General features: G+C 48.6%; 7 protein-coding genes across 7 annotated transcripts; 6 read left to right on the forward strand and 1 right to left on the reverse strand.

Moving 5' to 3' along the window:
- Positions 1-96: 96 nt before the first annotated feature.
- PGRI_057060 (vacuolar protein sorting protein DigA) lies at positions 97-3,113 on the forward strand (the record flags this gene model as incomplete). Its single annotated transcript, XM_040793419.1, has 3 exons — positions 97-313; positions 387-2,967; positions 3,029-3,113. 3 exons carry the CDS (start codon positions 97-99, stop codon positions 3,111-3,113), a joined length of 2,883 nt encoding a protein of 960 aa, XP_040648274.1.
- Positions 3,114-11,546: 8,433 nt separating this feature from the next.
- PGRI_057070 (putative serine/threonine protein kinase) lies at positions 11,547-13,463 on the forward strand (the record flags this gene model as incomplete). Its single annotated transcript, XM_040793420.1, has 1 exon — positions 11,547-13,463. One exon carries the CDS (start codon positions 11,547-11,549, stop codon positions 13,461-13,463), a length of 1,917 nt encoding a protein of 638 aa, XP_040648275.1.
- Positions 13,464-14,332: 869 nt separating this feature from the next.
- On the forward strand, positions 14,333-16,867 carry PGRI_057080 (Sad1/UNC domain protein; the record flags this gene model as incomplete). Its single annotated transcript, XM_040793421.1, has 1 exon — positions 14,333-16,867. One exon carries the CDS (start codon positions 14,333-14,335, stop codon positions 16,865-16,867), a length of 2,535 nt encoding a protein of 844 aa, XP_040648276.1.
- A 746-nt stretch (positions 16,868-17,613) lies between these two features.
- Positions 17,614-18,588, forward strand: PGRI_057090 (uncharacterized protein; the record flags this gene model as incomplete). The annotated part of the gene is made up of 2 exons (XM_040793422.1): positions 17,614-17,766; positions 17,824-18,588. 2 exons carry the CDS (start codon positions 17,614-17,616, stop codon positions 18,586-18,588), a joined length of 918 nt encoding a protein of 305 aa, XP_040648277.1.
- Positions 18,589-19,007: 419 nt separating this feature from the next.
- On the forward strand, positions 19,008-19,433 carry PGRI_057100 (Spo12 family protein; the record flags this gene model as incomplete). Its single annotated transcript, XM_040793423.1, has 3 exons — positions 19,008-19,147; positions 19,206-19,295; positions 19,346-19,433. The coding sequence occupies 3 exons, from the start codon at positions 19,008-19,010 to the stop codon at positions 19,431-19,433; spliced, it is 318 nt and encodes a 105-aa protein (XP_040648278.1).
- A 766-nt stretch (positions 19,434-20,199) lies between these two features.
- Positions 20,200-21,725, forward strand: PGRI_057110 (uncharacterized protein; the record flags this gene model as incomplete). The annotated part of the gene is made up of 4 exons (XM_040793424.1): positions 20,200-20,274; positions 20,353-20,598; positions 20,653-20,865; positions 20,919-21,725. The coding sequence occupies 4 exons, from the start codon at positions 20,200-20,202 to the stop codon at positions 21,723-21,725; spliced, it is 1,341 nt and encodes a 446-aa protein (XP_040648279.1).
- Positions 21,726-22,083: 358 nt separating this feature from the next.
- On the reverse strand, positions 22,084-24,114 carry PGRI_057120 (ribosome biogenesis GTPase LSG1; the record flags this gene model as incomplete). The annotated part of the gene is made up of 1 exon (XM_040793425.1): positions 22,084-24,114. The coding sequence occupies one exon, from the start codon at positions 24,112-24,114 to the stop codon at positions 22,084-22,086; it is 2,031 nt and encodes a 676-aa protein (XP_040648280.1).
- Positions 24,115-24,445: the final 331 nt, after the last annotated feature.

The following is a 24,445-nucleotide window of genomic DNA, read 5'->3' on the forward strand; positions in this document are numbered from 1 at the left end:
AGAGCCCATTCCGTCCTGCATCAACTCGCAAGACATTCAACTTGCCTCAACTCTTGTATGAGCGGCATGACATAGCGTCCCTACAGCTAGCGCACCATGGCGCTGGACGGATCCAGCAGTTATGTTGCTCCGAGCAACCTAATGGAGCCACTGAGCTCTTCCCTCCCCATGTTTGACGTTGAACGGGTGCAATTGGCATTCTCCGTAGCGGCGGACTTCGTCGCAGCGCAAGTCGCGAATAATGTGCTTGTGTTAGCCTTATCAACTAATCGCATTCTCCGCATCGATCTTGATTCCCCTGAAGATGTCGAAGGTAGGCTTCCAAACCTTCCCCGCAGCAAATGCTAGCTACAACAAGCTGACTTAACCATGTCTGTGAATAACAGACATTGATCTCCCCAAGAAATCCTCTGAAGTTGGAGTGATTCGGCGCATGTTCCTCGATCCGTCGGCATCTCATTTGATTATCACCACAACCCTCGGCGAAAATTACTATCTCCATGCCCAGTCACCGTCGCGACAACCGAAACCCCTGACAAGATTAAAAGGCGTATCAATTGAAAGTGTTGCTTGGAACCCCTCTTTACCCACCGCCTCTACTCGCGAGATCCTCATTGGTGCCACTGATGGCAACGTCTACGAGACTTATATTGAACCCTCCAGCTACCGGCAGGAGAAGTATACTACCCCGGTCTACCAGGTGCCAGGCGCCTCTCCGGTGGTTGGGATCTCTGTGGAACCGGTGTCCTCTAAGCCTGATCAAAGAAGGGTACTTGTGGCAACCTATGGGAAGCTATTGCATTTCATCGGCCGGACAGGAGTCTCAAGACATGGGAGGGAAAGCGGCGTGTATTCGGAGCTTTTCCAGCGTGAGATGCCAGTGACCCACGAGATTCCAAACTCGTCTAGCTCTGCGCCATCTTCGCTGGCAATTTCGCCCACAATTTCAGAGAGCTATCAGGCCGAAGGATATACCGAAAAACAGTTTGCGTGGCTCAGTTCCGAGGGGATATACCATGGCCAACTTGCTTCGGAGTCTCCATTCAGGACCGCAAATATGCTTGCGCGCTCAATATTTCCAGCTTCAGAATCGCCGCGAGGAGGGCGCAAGTTGATACAAGACCCGATTTCTGCCATGACTCTGTCACAGTGGCATGTCCTAGCACTTGTTGGGGGCAGAGTGGTTGCAGTCAATCGTCTCAGTCAGGAAGTTGTGCACGATCAACCCGTGTTAGAAGCTGGGCAGAGCGCGCTGGGCCTCTTGACTGATCTCACCAAAAATACATATTGGCTCTTCACCAGCAAGGCCATTTTTGAAGTTGTAGCAGGTGACGAGGACAGAGATGTCTGGAAAATCTTTTTGAAAGAGCAAAAGTTCGATGAGGCTCTTCAGTATGCCCGAGGCGCCGCCCAGCGAGATGCTGTTATGACTGCTTCGGGTGATTTTCTGGCAGGCAAGGGTAACTTCCTCGAGGCAGCCAAAGTATGGGGTAAGAGTAGCAAAGGGTTCGAGGAGGTCTGTCTAACTATGATTGATCATAAAGAGCACGATGCTTTGCGGAACTACCTCCTCTCCCAGCTGGCAACATACAAGAAGGCCTCACTTATGCAAAGGGTGATGGTCGCAAGCTGGCTTGTGGAACTGTTCATGTCAAAGTTGAATTCTCTCGATGACAATATCGCCACCAAAGCTGAATTGACAGAAGGCGCAAGCACTGGAGAAATCAAGGATCAGCTTGGCAGCATTCGAGCTGATTTCCAAGAGTTTGTGAACAGCCACAAAGCAGACTTGGACAAGAAAACAGTATATGATATTATCAGCAGCCACGGGCGAGAGGAAGAATTGTTGTTCTTCGCAACTGCTACGAACGATTACAATTATGTTCTATCGTACTGGATCCAGCGCGAGAAATGGCTGGAAGCCTTGAAGGTTTTACAGCGGCAAAGTGAAGCCGATGTGTTCTACAAATATAGCAGTGTGCTGATGACACACAAGCCGACAGACCTAGTTGATATTCTGATGCGACAGACGAACCTTGATCCTGAGAGACTGATACCCGCGTTGTTGAATTACAACAAATCTGCCAGTGTCTCTTCTCTCAGCCAGAATCAAGCCGTCCGCTATCTGAACTTCATCATTGTCAACCACCCAAATCCATCTGCAGCAGTCCACAACACCCTTATCTCAATACATGCTTCCAGTCCTTCATCGTCTGAGGCTGGGCTGCTTACTTATCTCCAATCTCAACCATCATCCCCCCCTCCATACGATGCAGACTTTGCACTTCGCCTATGTATTCAAAATCAACGAATTCAGTCATGCATTCACATCTACAGCACAATGGGACAATATCTACAGGCTGTAGAGCTAGCGCTGGAGCACAATGACATAGAACTTGCCGCGATCGTCGCAGACCGCCCGGAGGGCAACGACAAGCTCCGCAAAAAGCTATGGCTCCTTGTCGCCGAGAAAAAGATCCGCCAACCGGGCACGGGCATCAAAGATGCGATTGAATTCCTGCGCCGCTGCGAGCTGCTCCGCATCGAAGACTTGATCCCATTCTTCCCGGATTTCGTCGTCATCGACGATTTCAAGGATGAGATTTGTACTGCATTGGAGGACTACTCGCGCCATATTGATTCGCTCCGCCAGGAAATGGATAACTCAGCCCTGACAGCCCGCCAAATCCGCGGTGAAATCTCTGGTCTCGATACTCGCTACGCCATCGTTGAGCCAGGTGAGAGATGCTGGATCTGTTCGCTGCCCGTTCTCAGTCGTCAGTTCTTCGTCTTTCCCTGCCAGCATGCTTTCCACAGTGACTGTCTGGGTAGGGAAGTCTTGGACGGCGCTGGTGGTAAGAAAAAGTATATTCGGGATCTGCAGGCGCAGCTCAGCAGTGGCGATATCTCTGCCTCGCGACGCGAGGATATTGTCAAGGAATTGGATGGGCTAGTCGCCGAAGCTTGGTATGTGTTCTTTCCTATGAGCTTATCAATAGTATATCTCTCTAACCATATTTCCTCGCAGTATCCTCTGCGGTGACCACGCCATCAAACAAATTGACAAACCGTTCATTACAAGCTCGGAATCAGCCGAGGATTGGGCGCTATGATATGCATCACGCAATCAATGATGTGTTCGCATTAGCATGAGGCGCCATCGAATATCCTTCTCGTTTGTTGCTCAGACAATATTCCTCCAAAGTCTTCTTTAGTTTTGCTTTTGCTTTTTTCGCAATACCCTTCCTTTCTTAATCAGGTGCTACACAATAAATGAGGCCCAGCCCTCGTATATAGACATGGCTACACTGAATGTGATTCGGATCCGAACATTAGATTTTGTACACACCTCAAAGAAAAATCACACAAATACAGCGCACGCTGTAAATGATCTACCCAACTCCATGCACAAATAGACAAATTCCCAGAATAGTTCGAAAGGAGATACAAATGAATACCTCTCATAGAATATACCTCATAAAAGCACAGAATACCTAATTCTCAGGCCATAGATACCGCAGCAGTTCCAGATCCTGCGAAATAGCCGGACTATGCACAGCACAGTCCTCCAAAAATCCAAGCATCTCCTCATTCCAACGTTCCCATCCATCCGGCAGTGTCTCACGGACACGCGCACTCGGCGAATGGGCTATGCAATAGAAGAGCAAGATTTGGCCAAAGAATCTTTAAAAGTCAGTTAACCGCGTTCAACTAGTTATCTGATTCAAAGGAAGATATAGAAGGACAACTCACTGCGAACAAAAAGCAAACCTAATCGGAATACAGCTCTTCATTTTTCGGAAGATGCCCTGAGTAATTGGCCAGTCCATTGCATTCTGGAGACCACTTCGCACTTGCACGAAGTCCTCATCTGTTAGGAGATGCGGGATTCGGAGGGCTTTGTAGAGATATGGTCGGCCGATGTGGAAACGCGCGATCATGTACCGGCCTTTAAGCATGGCGTCTGCTACTGCTATTGCCGGGGAGAGGGGTCTGTTCGGGTCTGTGTGTCTTGGTCTTGGGGAGGAAAGGTGGGCTGGGGATGCTATTGAGGCGGATGGGGAGGGGTGGATGGAGGGTGTTGCGGGGGTTGGGTGGGATGAGTAGGGGGCGTTGTTGAATTGGATTGCTGTTGGGAGGTTTGTGCGCCATTGTTCTAGTTGGTGGTGTAGCTCTGTGTTTATTGCCGGGAGGGGGAAGGTTCCTGAGTCCGCTAGATGGTGGATTGATATTAGATGGATTTTTCTGGGTGGATGGTAGGATAACTCACAGTAGAAGTAGAGGGAATGGCGGATCCGCGTGAGGATGATGCGGTGGGCTACCTGGGCGAGGAAATGATATTGGAAGTATGAGTCGTCGACTACGCTTGATGAGTTGAAACGGGTTGAGCCGTAGCCGGTTGTTTCGAAGCCGATGAATTTGGGAATTGGGACTTTTTCTTCCAGGCGAGAGAGGCCGCTTGGTGGGAGGTGCAGCTCTTGTACGAGGATGGTCTCGTGCATTAGACAATTCCAATATACGCGGGATTTCATATCGCCTTCCCACTCATCGAAATTCACATTATGGCTGCATACGAGTCAGTATTATCCTAGGTGTTTTGATGTAGAGGGCAAGACTGACTTCGTCAACATTGATAGACAGCACGTAGCGGCACGTGAAATCATGGTCCAAGAATCCATCGGACGAGGGATCTGGCTATAATATACACTATAGAAGATGAGTATCAATCTGCATAGAAGTAAGCTTGGAGCATGGATACATACGAGGAAAGAAGGTAGAATTGACAACTTTGGATGTCGTTGTCGCACATCAAGAAGCCGATACGTCGCCGAGCCTCGTTGAAAAATCGCAGTCCAGGCTGCTCTTCATAAACCACGTTCATCCATTCTGGGGGTTCGAAGCGATGGCCCTGGGTACCTGGTAAAGGGTAGTTCCCTTCTTGGTAGGCGAGAACAGCGAGACAGCCTAATGCGAGCACATTAAGCACCAGGCAGCTCTCTAGGTTATATCCAAAGCCACTTTCGATGGCTGAGCCAAGTGTGAAGGAAAAGAAGAACCCCTTGTCCATGATCGGGGTGGAGGGGTTAAAGACACTGAAGAATGCATCCGCCAGACCCCTGATCATTGCCAACGGAAGTACTTCTAGCCAGTGATCACCCGCTTGTAATGGATAAGAACTGATGAACATTGGCAGCGGAGGCCGTGTTGATTCCAGTTCAATGACATAGTTTTTCCCGAGCATTTCATATGCAGCGAGTAACTGCTTCGGGAGGATATGTCTTGCACCAGGCCACACTATGACACCGTGCTGACTGAAAGAGATAGAGACCCGGCCTGCAGAGTCTGGCTTTGCTTGATTCTCTTCAAACTCGAAGTCATCCCCTTCCCCGATTGCCGCGGGTGTGAAATTATCACCTATGGTAGGCAGCATTGATAGGCGCTGATTGCCATCATCGCGAAAGGCAGGCGATAGCTGCGTCTGCGGTTCATGAACAGGAGCACGAATCTGGCTCCGAAGAGATTGTAGATCACTCAAAATAGACGTTGGGATGTTTTCCAATTTTGTCTCTAGTCGATGGAGAGTGCTCATGATCATCGTGAGAGATTGATCGCGTCTGCAATCGTATAAGCAACTGAGATATTTAAAAAAAAAAAAACTACCAAAGGCGACTTACTTTGAAGATTTACGCTCATTATAAACACACTCTAGACCAAGCGACTTACATAGTCCACACCTCGGCCGCGATTCGTCGCATCTCGTCTTTTTCAAGCGACAAGTCTCACACGCCTATTACTCGGGGTTAGCGGCCTCTGGATGAGTTGGTCGCGTCGTAGAATACAATAATCACAACAAAGGCACTTACAACAGTAGCAATGAAGTTCCTAGGCCTCTTGGAGGGACCAGATGATTGACCGTGCTCTTCCTCGCCAGGAGAGAGCAAGTCCTGGATGGGCAGCAGGCCATTGCTATCGGGCTCGGGCGACATATGTGCGCCTGCCCTGGACTCCTCGAGCGACCGCTTGCTCATTTTGCATCATCGAGAATGGAGATTCTCTCGAGTCATCCTAGGGGTCTATTAAGTCGGTCTTTTTTTTTATCGCGGAACGCTGGGGGTCTCGGCCAATCAGAAGCCATCCTGCTATGAATCATCGCCTCCGGCGCGACTTCAACAAGTGAATCTATCTACGATGTATGGATGTTAGGATGTATAGAAGTTTCTGAAGTTTCTAATCTAAATGATTTGGTACTATGTAGTTCAAATAAGTTTCAGAAATAAGTTGAGTTGGTTATCTGGTTATCCACCAAATATATATATCGTGTGTAGATCTTCCAAGTAACATAAAACAAGCCAAAGGTCTTTGACTTTTCGGTATTCACTAAAAAACAAACTTAAAACATGATAGAAAATGATTCTAAAGGAACTACGGAGTAATTGAAAGCAAATTTGGCTCAGGGACAATATGAAGGTTGAAAATAGATCAGCCTATGTGATCTGCGTACGTGGCCATGTGTACAGATCCACAACATGTCAATAGTGAAGGTAGCGTACAACAGTACTCCATTCTGTTAATTATCATATTCACTATTAGACTAGACTCAACTTTAAGGGACAGGTTGTGAATTCGTTTGCCGATTTCCAACACGACTATGGTTCCACTTAGACTCGATAATAGGCCATGATAAAATACAAAGTCTAGATGCAAGCGGAGCTGAATAAGTACCAATCCAACTCCAATACTGTAAATAGAAGCAAATTCTCCATTTGTCCATTTGTCCAGTCTCCACCATATTACTCATTTTCCGTTTCAAACAAGGTCTCCCAACGTCACTCAATTATGAGGTCTTTTTTATTGTATTTTTGAGTTAATTTAGGTGTAACAATGATCCACCATGAGCAGAAAGGGGGATGTCAGGGAATGACGTTGACAGGACCCTGTGGAATGTGGCAGATTGAGTAGACAGTTTGTTTATGTATGGCTTCTATATGTGTTTTGCCACCTATATTATTGGGAAATATACTCCGTATAGTCCACATGACTTGGCCGTTACCAGAGTGGTATGCCAAGATGTCAACTTTATGATAAGATGATGACTACAGTAATGATGGGAACTACGAATAGAGAATAGAGCAAGAGGGGCATAAGCCAAGTAATGAACTACGGGGTTGAGGAATATGCTGTACAATTGTAGTAGCTTGTCAATACAATGCCACCCATTCACAAGGCGACTGAATTCGATCTGTAAGGCAAAAAAGGAGGGGGAACCATACCCGTGTTGACTCGGCAACGGCTAAGAACTCGACATGTCAAGCATGAACATACACAACATGAAAGGTCTTACGCACGATGGAGCACACGATCTGAAAAATGCCTCAGGCAATGAGGACCCTTGCATTGACTTTGAAAATTCTAATCTCTATACTTTTCCTGCAGTAATGCGGAGTTGTAGACGGAGAAAAAAAGAGACCTACAGGAGGCTGGGATCCCTATTGTACTCCGTACATGGAGCAATGCAAATGCATGTGTAGATGTATACTCCGTGGAGTAGTTGCACAGGCCATATGCAGTGTGCCGGTTCTTTCAACGTATCCTAGTCTCAAGTCACATTGAGCTTAGACAATCGGACTGAAAATATAAAAAGCTTTAGCTTTATAGAGGAAGAATGGCTCGGCAGTACTTTTTCTGATATAACATTAGACTAGTACATAATATACGAGGTTAGTTCAATTTGAGGAAATACCAGCTGAGACTAAAATCCGGGGAAGTGGCACCTCATTAATTGTTCGGTTATCTCACCCCCTCTTTTTAACTTGGCACATCCGTTCTCGTATATATGGGCTTGGATGATAAGCCATTATCTCAACGGAGGTACTCCGTATTATACTATCCAATATTAAGTGCCACACCAACTTCCCTTATCGGACTTCCCGGACTACGTTCAAATACGTTTAGAATTCAAAATTCATCCGGATATGATCAGGGAATGACGATCGTGCGGGGTATGGGATGATACCGTCTATCATGGATGATATGATAATCTATGATAATGATTCAAATGGAACCATGGACGTCCTTATTTATTTACTCGTCCTTCCGACCTCGGACGCTTATCGTGCCTATCGGAGGATACTTCCAAGGTTCCTCTTAAAAGGTTGCAAACGTCTATATCCCGGAAGTATCCTCCGTAGACCTGATAAGGCAAATCGTATCTCATATCTCATATCGTGCTGGATTCGGAAGAGAACTCCACTTAGTATCATATTCATCTTGCATTGTGTAGTCATGTACCGAGTAGGACGTAGCTACGTAGGCAGACCTACGCAAGCGTACCCCGAAAGCAAATTTAGGGACACGTTTCAAATACTCAGGGGGGCTGATAGGAGCGGGTGTATAAAAATTTATCATTGGGGGTCGGCTCTTATACGCTGATCGCTTTCTTCTGATGCACGAGGAGCAATAGATGACGAATGCTTTTTAGGGGTTTAGTTTAGACTAGGTTTTGTATATATGCAGTATATCTTGTGTGGACGTTATTATGGACGTTATACGTACCCGGGAAGGAGACTGCATGAAAGGGAACGGCAATGATAATCATGGAGTCGACGGGAATGGCTGATGGAGGGGGAGATCAGGACCAGACATTGAGCCGTGCACCGACGGTCACCTGTAGATCTCCCTGCATACAGAGCAGTGTCTGGTAGATGCTATACTTGCGTGCGATGTACGATATGTTATGTACGATGCAGCTAGGGTCATTGTACCGAAAGGGATGTGCTCATATTAGAGTACAGCCCAAGAATTCAACTGGGAGGGTTGAAATTTCCCGTCAAGAATGGGAATAGAATGGGGTGATAGACGCAAAATGGATGAGACGTCGCGTGATGCATAGTTGCCGGACGCCGAAGTCGTGCCACATATCCACACTAACTCCGTAGCGTTTCGAGAGTTTAGGTATGATGTACTTCTGAGCATGCTTTAAATGCAAAAAGTGTACGAAGTACATCGTACCTATTCATCGATCTGCAAGGACAAACCTTGCAGGCCACAGGAGGCGGTCAAACCTGATCTTAAGGCAAGACCTGGGCAGCGAGGGCCCTTCACCGCTTGACAGGCCTGCGTGGGTGTCTGAAAGGTGGTTGGGGACTCATGGCAACTAGAGGAGCACGCTCCACTCGAAGTACAACGTGTCTTTGTTGGGTTGAGATGATTCTCCAACCTCCCCTTGGAATCAGCCACTTGGTTCCAATTGATAATATTCTATCGAGATAGTCAACCCCCGCAATGGTATCAGATCTTGTCTCATAAATCCCGCGCGGCAAGTTCAAAGAAAGACAAAAGAGCTAGTCCAGGGTAGTTCAAGATGGTCCGAAACAAGTACTGTACCTGCGGAAGGGTACCTTCCCATAGGCACAACACATAGGAATAACCTTGGACAGCATAACTGGACATAATTGGAACTAGGCTGCAGTCGGTATCCGGGGTGAACCAATCAGAAAAGATCACGCCATCCCACTTTATCGCGTCATGCAGCCTGTAAATAGTGGCCAGATAATTCATTCTGATTGGCTAATCTCCCCAGAATTGACTGCGCAATTATACGCATTGGGAATAGTGCGCCACCTTGATCCGCCCTCGGCCGATGAAACTCCAAAAGGACCCTGCTGATGTCAACCGTCATTGTGACTGGCCCTTTGAACCAGAATCTCGAAAAAGTTTGGGAAGTTCAACGTTGGGAAGTTGGGTAAATCGGGAACTCTGAAAAGATAGATGATACGATAGTCCAAACTTCGAGTTGAAATGGCAACCAACAATGGGATTTAACGTTATCATGTTTATCAAACGTGGGAAACCTTGGGAATAATTTTGATGGAAAAATAATCGGGAGGGATCACGTAGTCGTTTGACGCCCTTTACCAAGGATAAGGAATGCCTGGAAGGTTCATGAAACTTGGAGACTGTGCTGGATTGGACCATTTCAATACTCGTATTAATTCCGTACGTTACCAGTTTCCCCGGGAGACGGAAACGGGCCAAGGACCTCGGGCGTCATTCAATTTAGTGGGAAATGCAGATCACACGGATGAACAGCCCACGAGGGAAGACCTGTATGTAACGGTATCAGACGGTATGACCAATCATTTTGCCTCTCCAATTCCCCTCACGGCTTTACTACATCTCTCTCCCTGGCTCCTTCTACCACTCCCCTTATACCAACATCTATCTTCCCTTTCCCCTATCATCTCTTTTCTTCGCTCTCCTATATTCCATCTCTCCGCCCTTTTCTACCTTTCTCCTCCTCTTCCTCCATCACTTACCCGTCACCTTTCTATCACTTCCAACGATTCCAAGGTTGCCAAGATTGCCGTGTCTGCTTGCCATTACTCCCAAGACACTATCAACCCTGGACGGTATATATATATTCTTCTCTCGACTTCAAGCTCGAAGGTCTAATCCTGATTTACCTTGTGCAGAAGAGTATTTCTCTCGCATCTCCGTTTTAAACCCCTTTTCCTCGGTCTTCTGGGTCCACCCTGAGCTCGGGTGACTCACTTCCATCAACTTTATAAAAGGGTCCAAATATCGGTCTATCGGATTGCTATTGTGCTATCAATACCATCCAGCCTTCGTCCATCCAATCTACACGAAGGTGTTACCTGCTTTCGCGGGTAATCATACGTTTCTTCGGTTGAACCTTGTTGTGAGAGCACTTCGGCAGTTTCATACCTCAGGGGCAACCTGGCATCGAGTATCTCTACTTTTCCGGCTTGGATTAGAAGGGTGCTCTACCGGATCCCTCAAGTCGACCAATCAACTTGTCTCAACAATTCCATCTGGCCTCTCATGACTCACTAATCTCAATTATCTTCCAACTTTTGAGTCACGGCCCTTGACCTTGAACCCGGTGTTCATAGGATTCTTTCCAGTTTCTTCTCCTATACATCTTTGTCCTTTTTCCAATTACGATATCACGCAGCGCTTTACCTCAACTATCTTCGATTCATCCGGTATCAGGCCGACTTCCAAACACTTGTTCATCTCTTTCTGACACATTCGTGTCGTCCACCTGGGACCCCTTCCCGTTAACCAACGAAAAACGATATTCAAATGAGCACATAACGGTCTTTACCCATTTCCTTAGCGTCAACAACTCTTTCTGGGTTCACTCAACTGCGCCACTGCGCCATCATTCTCTCCTCTTTTCATCTGTCCATCAACTTTCACCAGTACATTTTTTTATATGACATTTCGAGCCAAGTCAGGATTCATTTCATCTCAACCTCCTGACTACACCCGGCTCTTCTTTCGCCCATCCTCTATTTACCTTGGATCCCGCGCCTGATACTTCTCTTCGTTGTCTTTAATCTTCATTAGCCTGGTTGCTTTTGCTTATCACACTTTGACGCATTCTGAACACGCATAAGTGTTCTTTTGAGCGGCTCATAGATTTTGTTTTCACTTCATCTCTTTGTTGGAGCATTACATCATTCCGATCCTCTTATTTCATCTCATCTCTGCATCCATCCTTCCGGGATCATCAGGCCAACATGTCGACCATGGAGTGCTCGAAGGAAGAATTTGTTGAGGGACAGCTTTTGGATGGTCGTTTCCGAATTGTGGCCCCCCTCAATCATGGGTCTTTTGGAATAGTATTCCTTGCTACAGATACCCAGACCGGTCAAGATGTTGCTATCAAACGTCTAATCAAGGGCCCCTCAACAAGTTCTGATGACGATCGCTTTGAAGAACTCGAGTGTCACCGACGCTTTGGTTTTCATCCGAACCTGGTCAACCTGATTCATACGTTCGACACCGAGACTCACAAATATCTTGTTTTGGAATACTGTGCCAATGGAGATTTATACGAGGCCATTCGCCTTAACCGTGGTCCACTGGAGACTGAGCACGTTCGCGATTTCATGCTACAGCTGATTAGCGCCGTCGACTTCATGCATGCCAATGGCTTGTACCACCGTGACATCAAGCCGGAGAATATCTTCTTGACACAAGATGGCTCCATGAAGCTTGGCGACTTTGGTCTCGCTACGCAAGAATCATGGTGTCACGAGGCGTGTGTTGGTAGTGACCGCTACATGGCTCCCGAGCAATATGACCCGAGCAGCACAGGATACTCCCCCGCTAAGGCCGACATTTGGTCTGTTGGTATCTGTCTATTGAACATTCTATTTGCTCGGAATCCTTTCGTCACCCCCACAGAGTCCGATGTACTCTTTGCGGACTTTGTGCGCGATCGCCAGTCGCTGTTCGACATCTTCCCCAACATGTCCCAGGATACCTATGAGATCCTGACCTATTCTTTGGCCATTGATCCTTCCAAGAGATCTTTGCTGGAGGTTCGTGATTGCATTCTCCGCGCCGTCTCTTTCACTACCGACGACGAATCTCTCGATGAGTTTTGCACCGAAGACCGCGAGGTGGTTGCTGCTAGCGCCAATCGCGAGCCTCTTCGCACCCCGTCTCTCCAGAGTCCCCATGTCAACCAGGGAGATTCTTTCCCATGGGCAAAGGCGCTCCAGTCGAGCCCTCCCCAGGCTATCCGTCAACTATCTGCCATCCCGGACAACGAGAGCTACAGCGAGGATTTGTTCCCAGCTTCCGAAGCTGCGGGAACCTCGTGGTTCTCCTCTCGTATGGAAACTCCATCAGTCGCTTCTGTGTTGGACTCCCAGCTCAGTGAATCCTTCGTCTTGCTCAACCTTCGCAAGCGTGAGGTGCCACGTCTTCCCCGCTCTGATCCCGTTTCCATCACTGGATCTCTGCCGTCTCATGCAACAAAGCCCTTACCTTCTTTGTCGATGGTCTTTGGCAACAAAGGTGCCGACAAGATCTCAAAGAGCTGGTGCGACATGTGGGACGAAGAGGAGTCTGAGAATGAGGATCTTGCCGTGATGCAACGCCGGGAGCAGAACTCTCGCAGTTGGAGCCAAGAGAGCCAGGGAGCTGCCCCCCAAAGGTTGCGCGAGCCGGACTCCGCTTCCCTCAACCAAGGCCCTCAAGGCTCAGATGCGGATCTGAAGATGGAACCTCAAGTACTAGGGGACCTTTCCCTAGACGAAGACAGCGACTCAAGTGCATCGAGCAGCACGCCCCGCCCCATGCGGAGCTCCCCACCTGAGAAATCTAGTGGCGATAAGTGGTCGATGCTTGGTGAGGTGCGACGCAATTATAAAGCCGAGGACGAATCTCGCAAGTACAAGCCTCGCAAGTCGCGTGAGGTGTTTGGTCCCAAGAGCGTTGCTGCAAACAGGCGACATGATTGGGGCCGAGGCACTTCCGGATACCAGACCAAAACCAAGCCTGCATCGCCCGTGGAAGCTCGTCGCCGCCATTTGATCGAACAACCGGATTGGCGTAGCAATGTCTCCAAAAGCTTCCTTCCTGATGATCGAAGCATCGATGACGATCTTGATCTTGTCGGCGGATGGCATGAGACTCACTTCTAGGGTTCTCGGCATTTGCTCGCACTCCACTCTACTCTTACCCTATTACTCCCCCCTCATTGATGTCTGCTTGCATGTTTCGATTCAGTTGGGAAAAAAAAGTTCAAAATTACCCACGATAAATTAATGTTCCGCTTTCTTGTCTTATGTCTCTTTGTTCTTGGATTGAGTGTTTCGTTTGTTTCCGTCCGTCCTCAACGGTGCATTGCCACGTTCATTGCATCACCCTCCTTCGTCCAAACTGTTTTTTTTATTTCTTCTGTACAATATCAGACCGAGGGTCACGGACAGTGGGCGGAAACTACGAATACGAAAAACCACAAAAAGGTTAGAAGGCTGGCTCGGAATACGCTGGTGGATATTTGATTCTGGCGGGAGGCTTTCCTCGCATGCGAACTATGGCGTGGATTCTTCCAGGAAAAAAGTGGAATGAGTTGCGGTGAAGTCGATCCTGGGAGGACTCGGTGAAACGCGGCCGTTTTCCCTTGATCGTGTTATTCTGTAACTAGTTATATAGCACCTTCAAAAGGGAAAATTGATTATCATCCGCGAAGAACTGAGTTCACTATAAAATTTATAGATTAGATGTTCTTTGTAGTTTTATATTGACTTTAGCATACTGTAGCATACACATGTCGTTGAAAGGCGGTCAGAACCTGATGATGCCACTTGCCATTTCCGATTCCTGGAGACCGCTATTTGTCGCCAAGCTCGGGTTTGCTCAACAATATCTCGTATCTCGCACTATCTCGCACTTGGGATAAAACTCCCCCGCGATTGTTCTTACTCCCAGTCACAATGCGCATAGCGTCGAATTCATAGCTTGAACTCAGGGAGCTAAACGAGTGTGACTATCTAATCAAGTCGACAGCATGCTGACCGCAGGCCGGTCATTCACTTCTTGGATATACCGTGCCTCCGTCCTTTTGGCTCTCTGCCATAATGCGCTCTCCAATGCGACTACCCAACCACCCCCGAGTGGTGCGCAGGGTGCTCTCCCTACGAGACCGTTGACATGTCCGGCGAAGAGTACCTGGCAGATGGAGGCGGAGCTCTTCAACCTACCACCATGTCTGGAGACGCGTTGGGGACCGGGTCGCGATATGTATCTTGCTTCAATATTGCCTGATCCAAGTGCGGCAGCCGACGATCCGGTCGTTAATTCATCTACAGTCTCGAGCGGAACGCCCGAAGAGACAGCGAAGACAACTCCTGACCAGAGCGCGGAACAAGACCAAGACACAGACTCGCTATTGGACGGTGCTAGTTTCCTCTCATTTGAGGACTGGAAGAAACAGAACCTAGCGAAGGTTGGACAATCAGCTGAGAATGTCGGAGGGAGCAGACGTGCTGCGGCAGCTGGAAAGGAAGACCGTCGGCAGCCGACAGGAATCAATAATGCTTTGGATTCACTGGGTGACGATTCCGAGATTGAGTTGGACTTTGGTGGCTTCGGCGCTGAAACGCCCGAGGCTAGTCCTGCCGCTTGGGACTCGCATATCCCGTCGCGCGACGCCGGGCACGCGGATAGACGAGGCAATGGGGATGTACCAGGGCAGGGTGCGCTGCAGAGAGATGCGTCGCGCCGTAAGGATGCCGGCACTACTTGCAAGGAGCGGTTCAACTATGCTTCCTTTGACTGCGCGGCTACAGTGTTGAAGACGAACCCCGAGTGCAAAGGTTCGTCCTCTGTGCTCATTGAGAATAAGGATAGCTATATGCTCAACGAGTGCCGAGCTAAAAACAAATTTCTTATCTTGGAATTATGCGATGATATTCTGGTTGATACAGTTGTCCTTGCAAACTATGAGTTCTTCAGCTCTATCTTCCATACATTCCGAGTTAGTGTCTCGGATCGGTATCCTGCGAAACCGGACCAGTGGAAAGAACTTGGGGTTTATGAGGCTCGCAACACTCGTGAGGTGCAAGCTTTTGCAGTAGAGAACTCGCTTATTTGGGCTCGATACCTTCGCATTGAGTTCCTCACGCACTATGGACATGAGTTCTTTTGCCCTGTTAGCTTAATTCGGGTGCATGGTACCACTATGATGGAAGAGTATAAGCATGGCGAGAGCTCTGAGCGCGCTGAGGTTGAGGAATTGGAGGCTAGTGAAGCTAGCCAGCTTCCGGAAGCCCCGGAAACCAAGCCTGTCGAGGTGCCGGTCGAGAAATACATTCCTGCAGAACCTAGCCTTACAGTGGATGTTTGTCCGAACCCTCTATTAGAGGCTGTGTCGCCTTTTGCGAAACAGAATGATATATGTGGTATCAATGATGGGCCGCCTATTCTGACTTCGTCGCCGCCAGGCGCAGTGGGTCAGACCAATGTACCGTCGAAACAGAACTCTACTACTGCAGTTGGAGGCAGTCCCTCCGCGGCCAATGTCGGAACCGCGCCGTCAAAACCTGAGGGTACTCGAAAGCAGAGTGAGCCTACCAAAAATGTCGTGACCCCTCCAGATGCCTCAATCATATCTTCGAAGGCTGCTCAGCAAAACACCACATCCGAGACCACAGGGAAGCCCACAACAAATCCCAAAGAGGAGCAGAACATTCCTCCGGAGTCGACTAGACCTACAAACACCCAGCCGCCATCTGCAAACCCCACGACCCAAGAATCCTTCTTCAAATCTGTCCACAAGCGGCTTCAGATGCTTGAGTCAAACTCAACCTTGTCTCTTCTTTATATTGAGGAACAGTCTCGCATCTTGCGTGATGCTTTCAACAAGGTTGAGAAGCGGCAGCTAGCAAAGACATCTACCTTTCTTGAAAACCTCAACGTAACTGTACTCAACGAATTAAGGGAATTCCGCGAGCAGTACGACCACGTGTGGAAGTCTGTTGCTCTTGAGTTTGAGCACCAGCGTATACAATACCACCAAGAAGTCCACTCCCTCAGCGCACAGCTTGGTGTCCTTGCCGACGAACTAGTTTTCCAAAAGAGAGTCACCGTGATCCAGAGCATCATGGTCCTCTGCTGCTTTGCCCTCGCCCTATTCTCACGCGGCTCGGGCAGCAACTATATGGAATTCCCCGCCGTTCAAAAAATGGTCGCTCGGTCCTACAGTTTTCGGTCTTCATCTCCAAATTATGCCTCCCCGTCGGCTAGCCCGGGATCGACACGCGGGACTTCGTCATACCGTGAGAACAATGGCCATCGCAGAAACCTCTCCGACTCATCCGACCAAGATAGCACCTCTAGTCCGACCGCGGCCTATTCCCCGCCGACTCCTACGTCTTCTTCTTCACCGGAAAGAGATATGGAGGAGACTGAGAAGGTGGAAGAACCCGCCTTTCCCCAGCATATATCTGTGTCTACTTTGGTGGCACCACCAGTCCGTTCTCATAGTACGCCGCCTGTATTGAATGGGCGCCCTGTTGACTTGGATATGGATCCGGCTGCGTGACCTTTAGTCTTAGCCTACAACATAGTATGATGACGATACCAGAAAAATTGGTAATTAGTGCATCGATATAGCTCGCGTCGGAGGTTTTAAACCTAATAGGGTTCTGAATGTCTTTGGCATCGAGGAACTGGCGCTCGAAACAATCTACTAGTATAAAATGCGAGGCGATGACGGGGTCACAGTAAGCTACCTATACGGGCAAGTTACGCAGCCCAGAACGCATAGTAAAAGCGATAAATTACAATATGTTATTCCAACAACCAGAACTTTTAATTAATTTCAAACTCGCCGAGTAGCAATTGATAAGCATTTTTAGTATTATGTATCAATCTTGAATAAATCGAGAACTTGCATTGTGTATAAAACCCCTAAATCTAACATCTAACCGGCAAATTCCTGCCCAAAACCCAAGGTCCCGTGACTGGTCGCCACACCGCCGTCAACCGCCGTCTCGTGACCTCAACCGGTCTAGACCTCTTATCTAGGTACCTTCTCCCGCGACATGGTGGGGTTCGAGCTATTGTGTAGTTACATTGTTGTGCATCGACCCAATGGTGATCTCTCGCCGCCTTATGCCTAGTCGATGTGAGTCCATCGTCAACAGATGAACGTGGATTTTGCCTTGGCTGTATTCAGCCTCGGAACCGTGGTTCTGTCCCTCACTCAGCTGCGACTCCTCACCATCATGACTTGCTTCGAGGAAGGACAGGTCTCTTGCATTTAGGCACACAACATCTTCCTCTGTCATGTCGCTAGCATCAACTGAGTCTTGTCCGAGATCTGACGTCTTTTCGACCGCCACCAAAACTGAAATCAAATGGCTCGCCGGAGATTCCTGCTGGGTGTGTCATTCTACAGATCCTCAGATCTGCGATGTGATCGGAAAAGAAGATAAGCAGGTACGTGATACTATTGCTGCTAGTTCGAATAGAATATGGCTAACTATATTTGGATAGGTGGACCTTTGGTTGAACGCCAGCCTTATCGACTTTAGCCTGACATCGGCAGCAAATGGGATCCCGCTCTGTGGAAGCTGTCACACGCAATTTGATCGAGATCACGACCCAGGTGTTATATTCATACCGACCGACTTGCAGTACTTTATCGATTTCGAACTTGATGATAGAAAGCGGAGATCTACCGCTAGCAGCGTTCTTAATCGAAAGGTCCCGACAAGTGCCATGTATAAGGACCATTTGATAAAGAACAACAAGATCTCAGAGTGTGCGACTAGTGGACTCTACCGTCGAATTTTTCTGAAAAATTATCTACACCCAGGTCTTATCTCTCCAGAGGATCTCGGCGTTACGACTTCCAAACAGTGGCATGGGGCACCAATTGCAACGTTGCGACGAGGCATTATGACCCTCGGAAGTCCGAGGGTCACTTCCCTCGACGAAGTGACTGTCAATCAACTGCAGACACTTCGTGATTTGTACTTCCGGCCGACAGAAGACAACCCAGTCAATATCCGGAGCAGTCGATCTCTACCAGACCATAAAGGCGAGAAGCGACCCGTAGATGGTGACGAGGGACAACTTGAAAGTAAGAGGGTTAAGCAGGATCTGACCTGGGTAGATAAGCCCGAGGACACAGATGGCAACAACTTCAACCACCAGCAGAACCGCGGCTGCGCTTTCAGAGACGAGTGGGTTTTAGGGCCCGATCTAACCACACAAGAAGTCATTTGTCGTTATGCTCCTATATTTGCTCATCATTGACGGCTCTACCAGTTCATCGCTATACTCGTATGCCTGGTCGCTCTGCATTGGGCCAAGACTATATTATCTTTTCTAATTCCCTTTGTAGGATCATCTTCCCCATCTGCCTACTAGCTTCAGAGAATATGTTTAGATTATGATTCCCACTTACAATAACACTTTACTATTATTATAGTTGCATTCTTTTAACATTCATTGAACAAAAGTGTGTAATATATAGTTCAGTAAGAATATTGAGGGACTATGTGGCGTCATACTCGGTTGCCCAGCCAACAATCACCCATTTTTCCATTTTTCATCTTATCCGAGTTGTTTTTAACCTTCTCAATTCTCACAAACGTCTCTACACGTCTCTACAAGTATTCACGAGTCTTTTACAAGTTCTACATAAATCTCCCATCACATCCCATATCTACAAAATGGATGCAACTACAGCTCAGCCTCTGGCCGACCGCTCAACCAACACCCACCTGAAAAGCGACAAGACCGACGTGAAGGGTGACATCTCATCAATGGAGTACCATCGTCAGGTATTGCAGGGCAAAGTAACAGGCGAGGAGTGAGTACACATGTATCCTCAAATATTATCCATTATACAAGAGATTAACCTATAACAGACAACCAACCTCCTATGTCTCCCCCTCAGACGATATCATGAGTCCCTGCACGAAGAAGTTGAGCGATATCAAGGGCAAGCGGTTTAAGAAGTATGTTCTCTGATTCCCTGTCTATTATATCTAAACTAACAATCTTCTAGTGCCGGAAAGCCCCAGTCGCTGTTCGCTAAGCTCGGCAAGAAGAGCTACGAGCAATCTACAGCCGAGCAGGGTCGGGCCGAGAACTAAGACCGAGGTCGAGATGTTTTTATTTTTATTCTTTTCTTTTATTCTTTTCTTTCCACTCGACTTTCTATGGTCTTTCCTTCAATCTCTTTTACTCGGCGCCGGTCGCTGGGTCGGATGCATTGAGGAGAGGCAGATTTGAGATCTTGATCGTTTGAGTTGGACTTTTTTTTTGTGATGACCTGCAATGCCTTTTTGTTTTTGTTTTTTGTACGGGGTATGGGATGGATGGAATTGTAATTGGGATATCTCATGGAGCACATTGGAATGCAATGACTTGGGATTTTTTGCTTTGATTTGGGAATTTTGTAGAGTCTGTATACCTCTAGACTACCTTGCCCCCCTAGATACTAATATCCAAACAGCAATCTTTGGGGAGAGCTGAATGGACCAGGACCGAGCTATAGTGACCAGGAGCTGCGTTACTAGCTTGCTTCGATTTTCTCCTTATTAGTCTCTGCTCTTCTGAATATCGTATGACGAGGTTTCGGCTAGAGTGCAAACAGTGATCAGCAATATTCTTAGCCCTTTCCAAAATACAACAGTTGTAGACAAAATATCGGAGTTCTGGCCGAATATCGTGATGTATAACATGAGAATGGGGTGATGTACTTGTCTTCGACTTAAAAAGTTGGCCGGTTAATCGCTGGGCCGAGGCATCGCAGAATCCGTCGGCTTCTCCACCTTCTCCGCAAATTGGCTGACCTCTCCTTATATTCTCTTTGTATTTCTTCTTGAATATCTTGATTCATATCCTACACAATTCAAAATGGCCGCCTCTACTCGTATCCCACCTATTGCCCAGCCATTCGTTAGCGAACAGGCCAAGCGGACCCTTGATCTGGTAAATCCACCCATACCGTACCCCATTACATGAACATTCTTGTTTAGCTTTGATACTCAATACTAACACCAATCCCAGGTCGAGGAATTCGTTGAAAAAGACTGCATCCCCGCCGACGCCGTCTTCTCAGCCCAGCTCGGCGAAGGCGAAAAGCGATGGACCACCAACCCCGCCATCTTGGAGGGCCTGAAGGAGAAGGCCAAGAAGCTCGGTCTGTGGAACATGTTCTTGCCTAAGAACCACTTCTCCCAGGGCGCTGGATTCTCAAACCTGGAGTATGGATTGATGGCCGAATTGCTCGGCAAGAGCAAGATTGCCTCGGAGGTGAGTTCTATTCTTTAAACGCATTGTTTCATTGCTGACCATTCCCATCATCAGGCTACCAACAATGCCGCCCCAGATACCGGTAACATGGAAGTGTTCGCCAAGTACGGTAACGCCGCACAAAAGAAACAGTGGCTCGAGCCTTTACTGGAAGGCAAGATCCGCTCTGCTTTCCTAATGACCGAGCCGGACGTCGCATCTAGCGATGCAACAAATATCGAGCTTGACATTCGTCGGGAAGGAAATGAATACGTGCTGAATGGCTCGGTATGTACCTCTGATCCCAACCACCCATCCTCAACAACATCTAACAACAATAGAAATGGTGGTCCTCCGGCGCCGGCGATCCCCGCTGCGCAATCTACCTCGTAATGGGCAAGACCGACGCCAAAAACCCCGACTCCTACAAGCAACAATCCGTCATCCTCGTCCCAGCCGGACTCCCCGGCATCACAGTGCACCGCATGTTGACTGTATACGGCTACGACGATGCACCCCACGGCCACGGTCACATCACATTCAAGAACGTGCGCGTTCCCGCCTCAAACATGGTCCTCGGCGAAGGCCGCGGCTTCGAGATCATCCAAGGCCGTCTCGGCCCCGGTCGCATCCACCACGCGATGCGAGCAATCGGCGCCGCCGAGCGCGCGCTGGAATGGCTAATTGCCCGCGTCAACGACGAGCGCAAGCAGACATTCGGCAAGCCTTTGGTTGCGCACGGTGTTATCCTGGAATGGATTGCTAAGTCGCGGATTGAGGTTGATGCGGCGCGTTTGATTGTTTTGAACGCTGCTATCAAGATCGATCAGGGTGATGCGAAGGGCGCGTTGAAGGAGATCGCTCAGGCTAAGGTTCTTGTGCCGCAGACGGCGCTTACTATCATTGATCGTGCAGTGCAGGCGTATGGTGCTGCGGGTGTGTGTCAGGATACGCCGCTTGCATATATGTGGGCTGGAATTCGGACGTTGAGGATTGCGGATGGTCCTGATGAGGTTCATTTGCAGCAGATGGGTAAGCGGGAGAATAAGTCGAGGAAGGATGCGGTTATTGCTAAGTTGAACTGGCAGCGGGAGGAGGCTGATAGGTTGCTTGCTGCTTCTGGGTTCAAGCCTAAGAGTCACCTTTGAGGAATAGATATACCTGGTTTATATAGTCGAATGCACATTGTTCCGTTTTTACTTGGTATATGAGTCTGTGGTATTACAGAAGAGAAGTGATATAGAATCAAGTGAATGAATGACTGGTATAAATCGTTATTCAACTCGTAAAAACCAAACGCCAAAAAGATGATTCAACATGAGCATGAACATGGACATAAACCTTCCCGACATGACATGCAAATCCCCAGACCATTTATCAATTCATTCATCCCAGGCCCCGTGAGACCAAGAATGATATCTCGTAGAGTAGAAGGGGAGCGGTAGGACCTCCCCCGACTCGCCTGCGAGCGCAACAATGCAACAAAATAAATAGAAAAATCACTTTTTAGTAGTCGTCATCCTCAGGGTTGTTGCGCTTGCCCTTGGCCAGACGCTTGTTTGCCTTGAAGTGCTTCTTTGAGTTGCCACCCTTCACCTCAGAGACATCCACGCCACGCTCAAGAGCAACCATCATCCGCTCCTTGCGGCCTGTTGGCGCCTTGCGCATTTCCTGGCCCTGTTGGGTGTACCGAGCCTGGAAGGGGAGGGTGAGACGACCGGCAGAGGGACCGGTTTCTGAGCCGAAGAAGCCTGTATCAAGGTTGCGGGAGGTGCGACCGAGCTCTGGCTCGACGGAAATCTTGGCTGAGCCAGCGGGGTTCTCTGGGTCGATGTCGGCGGCGGGGTCTGCAACGACCTCTTCTGCTGCAGTGTGTTTCCCAATCTTGGCCTGTGTGAGCTGGATTCGGCGTCTTTCGGGAAGATGGGCGAGGTCGTATAGCTCTTTGTTGAACTCCACGGTATCAATTGGAGTTTCGTTCTCGGGAACTGGGGGAGGGTTGACCCAGAGAAGTTTGCCGTTGACGTAGTCCTTTAGAACGTACCGTGCAGCGCGGGACTCGTCAGGCTGACCGATACCCTGGGTAGAGAAACCGCGGGCGCGAGCATAGGCACGCAGAACCTCGCTGGCGGTGGGGATACCAGTGCCGCCCTCTTCGATGGGACGCATTCTAAGCTTCACACCGTAAACCTGCTCAATGAAATGCTTGGGGATACGCTTGGCGACAATGCCGGCGGGACCAGTGAACTCGCGCTGCTGATCGATGGGCAGCACACCGTTGACGACCAACTCGGCCTTGGTGGTAGCGAAATTGGGGAACACGAGACCGGGACAATCGCACAGCATAATCTCGGGGGAGAGGTAGAGAGTCTGGAAATGCTTGGTCTTACCGGGTGTGGCAGAGACGGAGACCTTCTTCGCACCTAGGAGGGCGTTGATGGTACTGGACTTACCCACGTTGGGGTAACCGACAAGACCGATTGTGGTCTTACGCTTAGTCTCGCCAGACTCGCCGTCTTGTGGTAGTGATTCTGGGGAGTTGGCTAGGAAAAGTTCTTCCAGCTCATCGGTGTCCAGGATGTGTGGTCCAAGAGAGCGCGTAGGATCGGCAAGCTTAGCCCTTTCTTCCTCCACTGTATCCTCCTTCTTATATCCATCATCTTCAGTGGCATGGATGTCCATGTTGATCTTTTGTGCTGACTTGGCAAGATTATCATCAGTGTCATATTCTTCCTCCTGCAAAGCGAGGGCCTCGTTCTTCTCTTTGGCGAGATGCGCTGAGAAGAAACGGAAGTTGATATTGTTCTTCTCAAAGTACTCAGCCCAAGCTTCTCTCTGCTTAAGACTCAACATATCCGCCTTGTTGACCAGCAGCAAGTTCTGCTTTCGAGGATCAATCTCCTTGACGTAACTCTCCAGATCCTCCGAACGGAACTGCAATGGGTTTCGCGCATCGACAATCTGCACAATAAGATCGGACCGCTCAATGACACGCCACAGCTGGCGCCACACCTCCAGATTGCGCTCGAATGGGGTCATCAGCAGATCGTGGCTCTCGATCAGCTCGGCCAGTCCTCGTCGCCAGTCCAACAGACTCTTTTTCTCCATAGTTTCTAGTTCATTCCGAGTCGTGGATTGGTCCCACTTGGGTCGTCGGGGAACAGTTAGACGGTCCTTGTTCCTTTCGTGCTTCATGGCAATCTTCTTCTCTTCGGTGGGAGTGAGAAGGAAGGGGTTCTTCTGATCGGAGTGGATAATCTTGACGTTGTTGATTTTTTCAGCGGTAAAGTCGGTTCCGGCCAGTTCGGCTGTACTCAGGAATTCGTCGAGCGCTGCCTGCTCAGTGATACTGCGCATCTTGACCCATGAGGCCTCTTTTGCCTCGTTGGTGACGTAGGTCTCACCATTGACACCTGTGCGCTGGATGGCATTATTGTGAGAGACCTTCTTCATAGATGATGATTTGCCCTTTCCGAACCGATCGTTCATGAGACTGGAACCCAGTCCCACGGACTTCTTGGATTTAGGCAAAACCATGATGGTGATGTCTTTAGATAAAATTGACAAAAACTTGGATAAGTAAAAAAATCCAGTCGAAGAGGCACAACCCCCACCTAAAAAGGGAATTTTGGATTATTCAGACGGATAAGATAACGCTGACTAATCCCCCCTCTATCGGGTTGCCCAGAAGTCTCTGGGCAGGTTTGGAAGTATATAACGGCGTCTTTTGTACTTTATGTCGGTTTCTATCGTTCTATTAGTATTATATAGGTGTAACTTATTGAGTTATACCATAGGTAGAAACCGTTGATGAGTAATAATATGGTCTATGGCTAGGGTTTATGATCCAATCTATGACATCGTACTA

This window comes from Penicillium griseofulvum (genome assembly GCF_001561935.1).
Source record: "Penicillium griseofulvum strain PG3 chromosome Unknown contig_95, whole genome shotgun sequence".
Taxonomy (NCBI): Eukaryota; Fungi; Ascomycota; class Eurotiomycetes; order Eurotiales; family Aspergillaceae; genus Penicillium; species Penicillium griseofulvum.